Source organism: Anneissia japonica, unplaced genomic scaffold (genome assembly GCF_011630105.1).
Source record: "Anneissia japonica isolate Jap-2015-1 unplaced genomic scaffold, ASM1163010v1 scaffold15138_len36460_cov93, whole genome shotgun sequence".
In the NCBI taxonomy this organism is placed as follows: domain Eukaryota; kingdom Metazoa; phylum Echinodermata; class Crinoidea; order Comatulida; family Comatulidae; genus Anneissia; species Anneissia japonica.
In genome coordinates, this window is record NW_022712000.1 from 26,280 (window position 1) to 36,783 (window position 10,504).

The 10,504-nt window shown below is 42.2% G+C and overlaps 1 protein-coding gene across 1 annotated transcript; it reads right to left on the reverse strand.

The window, feature by feature from the left end:
- Positions 1-3,761: 3,761 nt before the first annotated feature.
- On the reverse strand, positions 3,762-5,630 carry LOC117107697 (uncharacterized protein K02A2.6-like). Its single transcript, XM_033249432.1, has one exon. The coding sequence runs from the start codon at positions 5,628-5,630 to the stop codon at positions 3,762-3,764; it is 1,869 nt and encodes a 622-aa protein (XP_033105323.1).
- Between the last annotated feature and the right edge of the window lie 4,874 nt (positions 5,631-10,504).

A 10,504-nucleotide genomic window follows, 5' to 3' on the forward strand; every position in this document is an offset into this window, starting at 1 on the left:
GCAACATATTTTCACTGGAATTAAATTTAAATAGAGTTCTCAAACAATACATTCTAGGATTTAATTTTTTACACAGGAAGTCAATATGGTCACTCCAGCTCAATCGATTGTTAAAAACAATGCCCACATATTTATAATTATCAACTATTTCTATTTCTTCTCCTTTTATGGTTATTGGTTGAAATTGAAATTTATGTTTGGTTCTAAAGTCAATAATCATCTCCTTTGTTTTTGTACTATTAATTTGTAGGTAGGCCTAATTATTTTCGCAAAATTCAACAAACCTTTTTATTTCGTTACGATAATGTGTGTCGTTATCTGAGATAATGAGGCCGATTGTGCTGGTATAATCCGCGAATTTTACAACTGGGCAAAGCTCACTAGATGATCTATAGTCAGCAGTATACAATGAAGATAACTTAGGCGCTTTAACTGTACCCCGAGGGACACCCGTGTCAGAGGTAAGAATTTTAGATTCAACTTCATTTATTTTTACAAATTGTTTCCTATCACAAATAAAATTTAAAATTAAACGTACAATTGGACGGGGGAACTGCATATCCAACATCTTTCTCGCAAGAACATGGGGCTGTAAAGTATTGAATGCCGACTGAAAGTCAAAATACATGATACGTGCAGAATGGCCTTTATTTGTATTATCAAGATGTGAGTATAGACTGTGTAATTTATGGAGTATAGCATCGCTGGTACTCCGTGATGATCGATAAGCGAATTGCAATGGATCTAAAACCTTTTCCACATAGGGTTCCATAATTCTTAAAATAATACGTTCCAAAGTTTTCATAACAACAGAGGTAAGTGCAACGGGCCCTAGATCATTCATACAAGTAATTTTTAGTTTTTTTGGGTACCGGTATTATGCATGAAAGTTTCCAGAGATCAGGGAATGTATGATGTAAGAGACAAAGATTAAAAATATAAGTAAAAATACCATCAAGATGAGGAGAGCAGGCCTTAAGTACTTGTGGTGGGATCTTGTCTGGACCAGCAGCCTTCGATGGATTGAGTTTCATGAATTCATTATGAACATCAGAAATACTAACAATGAATTTAGGGTCCTCTTCAGTGACCCGACACGAGTTAAACAAGGACCTCCTCTCTTCCTTAAAATCATAACCATTAAAACGATTATAAAATTAATTTAGCTCATTTACATATTGCACTGTTACATTTGGAATTGGGGTAGGTATATTACCACCATTTGTGTAGCCACTCATTAGTTTCATACCCTGCCAGACTTTTTTCCTATTGTTTGACTTAAAGTTCTGTTCGACTTTTTTCCTAAATATATTCTTCTGTTTCTTAATTTCAGATTTAATCTCACTAGTCAGTCTTTTCATACGATTGGTATCACCCAGTTTAAATGCTTGCCGTTTCTCACACAAAAGTAATTTGACGGCTTTTGTTATCCAAGGTTTGTTATTAGGATAAATTTTAACTGTTTTTACTGGCACGCATTTCTCAATACAAAAGTTTATGTAGGCGCTCACTGCGTTTGTGATACCATTCAAATCTTCTTCATCAGTAAAAATATTCCAATCGGTTGTTTCAAACTCTGTTATTAGGGCTTCTTCAGCTTCGAGTGACCACTTGCGAACTTTAATAATTTTTGGCTTTCGGTTGTTGATACCGCTTTTTTATATTTATGTAACCTTGTGTAAACTGCTAATTTGCAGTTGTTGAATTACACTTTTTTTAACTGATCTGATAAATAAACTTGATAGCAATTAAACAATCGGTGATTACACTGTCACAAAAAGTGCTCTATCTTCCCGAGAGCCTTGGGTCTGCCGGGTGTTGCACGTGTATTGGTAATATGCAAATTCGCTGACCCGAAGGTCGTAGTGCCTCAGTGGTTGGGCTACATTAACCCTGCGAGGGTCGTCACTACATTCCCCCCTTATTTGAAAGGGGAGCCATTGTCTCGCGGAAGGGTACCCATCCGACCCATGGATTTAGGGGACGGAGGGCTGGGCTAGGAAACAGAGGACGGAAAACTTCTCATAAATAAATAAAACTTCTCTTAATCAAAGAAATGAAAAGGCTTCTAACAACGAAAAGTTTTCTAATTTTTTGAGCAACAGCTCAAAACAGGTCCCACTGCCTCTGCAGTTGCCCAGAGAAGATGAGGCGCACCCACGCGCTGCCCCGCCGGCTTGAAATATGGTCCATCGGACTCAATCAACATCCGGCGGTCATTGTGCTCGAATAGGTGCTTGCAGGCAGCTCGTTATGCCTCCCCAAACCTACTCACGCCCAAAGAGAAACTAAAATAGGTATTGGGGAAGACCCGCAGATATCGATCAACGACCCCGGCTGTTGACACGAAATTGTGCAGCATAAGCTGCTGTTCGCGCGGGATATTGAGCAGGCGAAGGATGTCGAGACCTCGCAGGAAATATTCTTCCGCTGTCTCATCCTCCACCATGCCCCAGAGGTGCAAACATATGACCAGGTGACGTCGGCGCATATAGCACTCCCCAGAACGCGCTTAAGAAGGTCATCCTGTCTGGGCCAGTCCGATGGGGGCTGGGTGTGATCGAGACCAATCTCGCCCAGCACCTTTACATCTCTTGACCAAGTCAGGAATCGCAGCCGCTCGAAGTGGGTTGCCGTGATCTTTTTGGGATGAATCCCGATGCCCACCTCGCAATGGGGTTGGCGCACAACAGAGCTTATCTCCCGGAAAGTGGGGTAAGTGGCAGGATCGCAATATACCGCAACCCCACCCCCCACAGCCACGGGTTGAACACCCTCCTGGAGGAGTTCCTCCCTCCCTACTTCGATTAGGCTTGCCTTCGGATGCAAACCTAAAGCCCTGCGTAGATGATCCAAATGGAAATGGGCATCAAAAACGTAAGGCCGCGCTTCTGGGACCCGACGCGATAGATGGGTTTCCCCTTGAGCATCAGGCCCAGGCCGCTCCGTCGCTCTCTCCTGATGCAATAGTTGGGGAGCTCGCGAGCCCCCCTGAGCATCAGCTCCAACATCGCGCTGCGCCTTCCTCTTCTGAGGGAGAGTCACAGGTAGAGGGAAAGCCGCTTCAGCTTCTGCGACAATCCCCCGGAACTCCCCCTCCTCAACTCGCTGCCCAAACGCAGCGACGCAGCGCCAATGAATCAAGACTGCGGGATCGCTTATTGGGTTGACGGTGAGACATGCCGTCACGTCAGCCCCCATTGCTTCCCGCAGCTTGGTCATGGCCGCCCGGGTCCTCACATCAATGGCCCAATGCTCTCCCGGTTCCCCCGTGGATCGCTCCCGGTTTAACCTGTTTACCAGGTCATGGAGAGAAGCTCCCTCTCCAACGATGTACTGGGCTAGCCCCTCCAGTACCCTCAGTTGGATATTGGTCCGGCGCTTGGTGCACCGGGGCTGGGGTTTAAAACAGGCTGGGGCGTGACTAGCGAGGATGTGGATGTTCACATGTTCACCACATTGTGCTCAGCACACTCTGGATACCGGCATGGGTTCTTCGAGCGTTGCCGACGAGCTGATTCCTTTGCCGGGGCAGATGATGGCTCCAGTGGGTGAGGATCCAATGCCGGGGCAGATGTTGGCTCCGATGGGCGGGGGGACTCAGTCTTAGGCGAGTCAATCTCCACCAACTCCACTTCATCCTCCTTTGGAGAACCCACCAACTCCATTTCACTCTCCTTTGAAGAGCCCAAATCCATTACTGAGGAGATAAATACAAAACATTTTAATATCCACTCAATAGTTACATAGTCGGTTCCCACTTAATCTCGGCAACCAGCGCATTTGTACAAATCAGTGTTCAGCGCGTCCAGCTGCAAGACATTCACACAAGAACCATGGTACCAGACATCACAGTAGTCACATTGGATCATAAAAGTACCAGCCCAAGGCTGGCGACAGTAACAATACAGTGTGTCTGGCGAGTCATCATCTTCCTTATCTGTGAATGAAGAACTTGGTAAAGAAAAGTTAGTTAACCATTTTGGAAGCTGCCTGTCTCGACAGGGCTTCAACTTGTCATGGTTGAGGGTCATTACCTTATTCCTCAATTTCACCCTAAACAAATATGGCGTGATTACCTCAATTATAACCCCTGGACCCTTCCAAGGAGGGCATAACTTTTTACATTTACCCTTCGGTGAACTATGATCCAACACATATACCTTATCCCCTATTTGATAAGGACGTTTCAGGATACGAAGATCATAATTTCGTTTCATGTGCCTCTGAGTTTCCCTTAAGGTCTGTCTTGCTACCTCATGAGCATCTCGAATGGAGGTTACTAGCTCAGTAATATAGGTCCCTACTTCCGCAGCGTTCTCCGGTATCCCATCACCAAAAACTAGATCAGCAAGTAGACTAACCTCGTGACCCAGCATCAGCATGTTTGGAGTGAAAACTGTGGAACGGTTAACGGTGGAACGTAAAGCTCCGGCAATTTGCAGAAGATGGATATCCCAATCTTTCTGTCTTTTCCCCATAAAACACCTCACAGCATCCATCAATGTTCTGTTGAAACGTTCCACTTGACCGTTGGCGGATGGTCGATAGCTAGTGCTACGAGTCTTGTGGATCTGTAAAACTTTACAAAGAGAGATGAACAATTCACTTTCGAAATTCCTCCCCTGATCAGAATGCAACTGAAAAAGGACCCCAAAACGAGAGAAGAAATCCCTTACCACCGCTCTAGCAGTGACTTCAGACGTCTGGGAGGGAAGGGAACTAATTTCCACCCACTTAGTGAATTGGTCGACCATTACCAATATGTAGATGTTACCTTGTTCTGTTTTTGGCAAGGGGCCCAGGAAGTCAATATGCACCCGCTCCATCGGTACCCCAGCATGAAACTCGGTCATCGGGTATTTACCCTTACGAGTCGTCTTCTTACTGCGATTACAATTTTCACAGGTTGTAACATATCGCTCAACATCCTTGCCCATCCCATACCAACAGAATTTCTCTTTAAGTCGGTGTTTGGTCCGTTTGACTCCTTGATGACTAGCAGAAGGTATGTCGTGGTGTAACCGCAAGGCTATTGGTTGTAACTCCCTTGGTAACACCAAAAGGTGTCCTGCTGAATCTTCTCGTCTCAGAAACAGGATTCCCTTGTCAGTAAGATGTAGGCGTTTTCTGTTTAACCAAAAGAACTTAGTAGCGGGGCTAGTAAGGAACAGTCTATCCTTGGAGGGCTCTTCGTTCTCCAACCAATCAAAGACAGGTATGAGATCTGAATCACTCCGTTGATGCTGCTTGATTTCGTCACACGAATAACCCCAACACATCGCTACATCAGAGCTTGGTTTCACTGCAAAAACCCTACCCTCATCCTGCAAAATAGATATTTCGTTAGTCTCATCATCGGAGGAAGGTCTGTAAATTTCAATAGTTACCTGTCCCTCTGTGTTTTCTCTCTCTACCCGTACAACATTGACTTGACCAATTGGCACCACATCATCCACCTCATCTCTGAAGCTCGCCCATCTAGCATGAGCTCGTTGACAATATGAACAACTACCACATGGAAGATGATCAGGTAGTACTTTGTGTACATGATGGTTAGGTGATGTGTCTATACGGGAAAGAGCATCTGCATTAGTGTGCAACTTACCCTTCTGGTGCTGGATTACCATGTTATATTGGCTAAGTTCCTCAATCCATCTTGTCAGTTGACCCTGCGGATTTTTGAAGTTCAGTAGCCAAGTCAAGCTACTATGATCCGTCCTCATTGAACCAGAGCGAGTTTAAGAGCTTCAAATGATTTCTGTTGTTCAACTCCCCACATGAATTTGACATTCTTACCCGTGAGATGATAGAGTGGTACTGCAATATCAGCAAAATGGCCAATGAATTCCCTATGGTAATTTGCTAATCCCAAGAATCGCTGAACATCGTTAGTGTTCTGCGGCGCCGGCCAATCCTGAACAGCCTTCACATCAGATTCGGACACTGACAGCATGTCATCTCCAACGATGCGTCCTAGAAATTCTACTCTTTTCTGAAAGAAGATACACTTTTTAGGTTTAAGTTTGAGATTACTATCCCTAAATTTTCCAGAACACGTGTCACATTGCATAAATTAAATTCAAGAGCATCTCATCATTGATAAGGGCTACATAAAAGAATTCAGTGTATTCACTAGACCCAAGCCTAAACTTAACGGGTCCCACCTTGTAACCCGGCATTGTAGTCCCCCTTCCAGCTAGAGTAAAAGAGAGCTTAGCTACAACTGGTGGTAAAGGGTTAAGGCTAGAATACATTTTATCTGAGAGTATGGTGTAATCTGCTGCCGTGTCCACAACCACGTTGATAGGTACATTATTCACATGAGCAGTTGCGTGTAAAGCATCTGCAGAACTTACCCGACTTACAATTATTATTTCTGTCTCGGAGTCTTTTAGCTCTTGACGAATGTTAGATACGCCCACAGATTCAATCGCTTGGGGTGCAATTGCCTGCAGGTTACCTGATTTATCAAGGCTAGTCGGCGATTCTACTGGAAAAATATGTGTTTTAGTTAATCCCATACATGAAGAATCTGATTGACCCTGAACCCCTGATCTTAAAGTTCCAATTGAAGATGGTTGGCCTGACTTTAGAGGAGGGTCGGGCAGCTGGCCATCGCCCCCAGCCTCTATTCGTTTAAAGGCTCCTCCTCCTTACCCCCAACTTGTTTGATTTGCTTTTGATTAAGCAAGGGGCAATCCCTCTTGAAGTGGCCCGGGTCGTGGCACTCGTAACAGCCTCCCCCCGTGGCCCAAGCACGCTTAAAAGCCTATCAAACTTAGAATTCAGCTGGGACATTTGGAAATCAAACTTAGCGTTCGATTGCGCCGGCTGGGTTTCAAACTTAGCGTTCGCTTGAGCCATGAGGGTTTCAAACTTAGAGTCCAATTGGACTGCCCGAGCTTACATTGCGGCCAATCGACTACTAGTGTCGTCCCCCGAAGGTTTTTGACTCGAGGGACCAGGCCTCCCTGCCCTCCTAGAATAGCTGGATTTGCCACCCCTATTAGGTCTTCCGCCCACTTGCCTAACTCTACGGTAGGAATCTTCATCATCTTCCCCATCCTCTTCAGAAGCCGAAGAGGATGAGGCGAACGGCGAGAAGCAGCGGCAGATCGAACATGGGCCTTAACTACCTCCTTGGACGACCTACCCCTTCTCTTAACATACAACCCACTGAGGCTTACATACTGCTCGTATTCCCTTAACGCCTTAATCAAGGTTGCACAGTTCTTATTGAGAACATGCTTCCCCGCCTCAGAGTCCCTGCACCCTAAACAAAATCTTATGGCTGCCTGTCGCCTAATCCAAGATTTTGGAAGGGCACCATAGGCCTTCCTTGTCATAGTGAGGACCCTTTCTCCCCACTCATCTACTGTTTCGTCCTCCCGCTGGGAAGAGGCTTCTAATTTAGCCTGCAAAACTTCCGGAAGGTCATCCTCCTTATATCGCTTATCAAAGGCGCTCATGAGTTTGCGAAAGGAAATGTGTCTATCCATTTCAATCAGATTGACATAAAACTCGGCCGCACTCCCTTCTACACACCAACAGAGTGCGTCCGTTCTCTCCTTTCCCGAAAGCTCCTGCTCCTCTGCGAACCTGAGGAACCGCTGTCTAAAAAAGGACCAGTTTTCCTTCCCTTTAAACGTCAAAGTCTTTGGGATATCTTTAGACTTAAATGACGTACCCCTTCGTTTGGGTGGAACCCTCCTTTCAGTATGCCTTATAGTTCTCAAAAGTTTGGCATACCCCTGAGAATCATCAGATTCCCGCTCACTTTCCTCCCCAGAATTTAGGTCAACATCGAAGTGTACCGTACACCTGAATAAACAATTAATGAGTTTAATAAACTAATTCCTGGATCGATTAATGAAACCCTTAAATAAAAACAATGAATTTAATAAACTAATTCCTCCATGGTTTAATCAAACCCTTAAATAATAACAGAGTTTAGAATGCTTTGTGTTGCGTTTTTTATGTTTACAGAATAATCTTGGTGAAAGGGGGTTACGTAGTGTGACAAAGAACAACCATTCAGCATGTCCAGTGTATAGCACGCTACGGTTCGAAGGACATACAGTACAGTACTGTATAAACACATTTTATTTTTGTTTCAATTAATAATGAATTACTCTTTAGACTTCCAAGCTAGTTTTGTATTAGCTTTGATTTTGATGCACACTGACGCAACGGCTCGGTTTATCGCCCTGTTGGCGACAGTCGCCGACAGTCGTCGGGAAGGTTGACCCTGGCTCAACTTTGCCGATTGCGTTGCAGACGAATCCGGGTGCACTGCTGATGCCCTGGCGCAATCGGAAAGGCACTCCGATTCGTCTGCAAGGCAATCGGCAAATTTTAAATGGGTTCAACCTTCCCGGCGACTGTCGCCGATATCGGTGAGCGATTCTATGGAATTTCATTTCATTTCAATTTATTCAGTTCATTCAGAGAGATAAAAACAAAACATTACAAAAGCACAGAAACAGATAAAAAGTACAATATCAACTGAATGAACTGAGAGGAATATACCCAAGAAAGTTTACGAGTAAACTTATTTCCATTGGGGTCCTCAAGACAGAAAGTAAACATTGAAAATTGCACTAACCCTAACCACTAAAAATAGCAAATCTTACCAATAAATTAAATTACATTAATTACACTTAACAAATGAAAGAATGCTGCACAATAAATAATTAAAAAATTTAGGTTATAAAAATTTATTTATAAAAATTAAAGATAAAACAAATCAATTTATAAATTTCAATTTAATTTATTCAAGAAAACACCTTCAAACAAGGAAACGTAGGCCTATACATATATAAACACGTTCAAATATTGGAAATAAAACATTGACTTAAATTTTTTAAAAAATAATTAAAACACTGCACAAGGTTATATACTTAACTTGCATAAATATATAGGCCTATACAAAACAGAACAGCAAAACGAAAAACGACAAAAACCGTATAACCTCTCATTCAGAAACTTCTAACAATTTTAGGTAATGAATGGTTTCGTTGTTAAGGGAAGGGAATTTAAAGTACTGTAACTGCGACCTTAAAATCTAATAATTAAAAAAAAAATTATTTCAATTATAGAGAATTTAAAAAAGAAATGTTGTTTAAATTCATTAAAATTAAAATTATCAAAAACGCTTTATTATTTAATATAATTCAGTAATTATAAGGTATTATAAAAAAAATTAGGATTGCGGTTCTTTTATTTAAAATGCTAAAATACAAAACCGAGCTTTATGAAAGCAAAACAAATAATCAGGAAATAATTTAGATTGGATAAATTACGGAAACTTAAGCATGCCTCAGGCATTTGGAAAAAGAAACTGTTACCAAGTCGATGTTCTTTATAGCCCTAAGTGTAGATTTTTATTGATATGGAATCATGTATATTATATTAGTAGTCGTCATCATATTCAGAGGTAAGCAAAGAATATTTATTTTACAAATGATTCTTGTTATAACTGTTCTCAATTATTTTGTTTTGTGTTCATTTATGCAATTCAATATATAGACTATATTTATTCGAATACAATAAACGCCCGGAGCGTTTATTGCTGAGGAGGGTTTTTGAAGGGGCGTTTATTCGAGGCATTAATATTATTCGAGGGAGGCCTTTCTTTTTGTTTAGTTTAAAATGGATACGTATATAGTGGAGTGGAGCTCATCGGTTAAGATGCTTGCTTCTAATCCCAGGGTCCTGAGTTCACAACAGGACTTTTTTCTCACGAGTAAAAATTCCACTCTCTAAGCCTCATAATGAGACTTAGTTTATAAAGCATCATCCTCATCCTGTAAGTGGCGAGTGCTTGCTGGTGGATGTGAAGGAAATAAATTAGTCAAATAAACGCCCCTTGGTTTTTTAATAAATGTGAACAACACATAATTACCGTCTGAATGTGTTATTGCGTGATCATGAAGACTTACTGATCCACGGCAGGTTAAAAAAAAAAAACATTTTTACTGGAGTAGACCATTAATAGAATGTGTTGAGAATGATGTTGCTTCCATTGTTTACAGTATTTAGAGGGGTGTTTATTCGAGGAAGAATAAACGTCCAGGGTGTTTATTCGAGGAACACGTTTGTTTTGAGTGAGGCTCTAAGAGGGGCGTTTATTCAAATCGGGGTTTATTCGAATAAAAACGGTAATTACCGTTCTTCTTCTTCAAGTGTCATACGTGATGCAAGCTTCGCGGGCAAGAGCTTCCAACGCTTTGTGAAACAACATTTCTACAGACCCTTGTTACGTGATGACCGATGGCATTTTCGTTTTTGTCCTCGGCTCTCCTCATGACTTTTACATTGGTCTACATTATAAATGTGATTAAAAAACTGTCTTATATCCAAGATACAGCATGAAAACAGTAATGAACAAGTTTTGTAATAACATCAATATTATCTACATTGTTACTTCTATAGCGCTCATTCTTTGCGGTTACAAAGCGCTAAACCTCCACTGTAATTATATCCCTGCAATTACATCCCA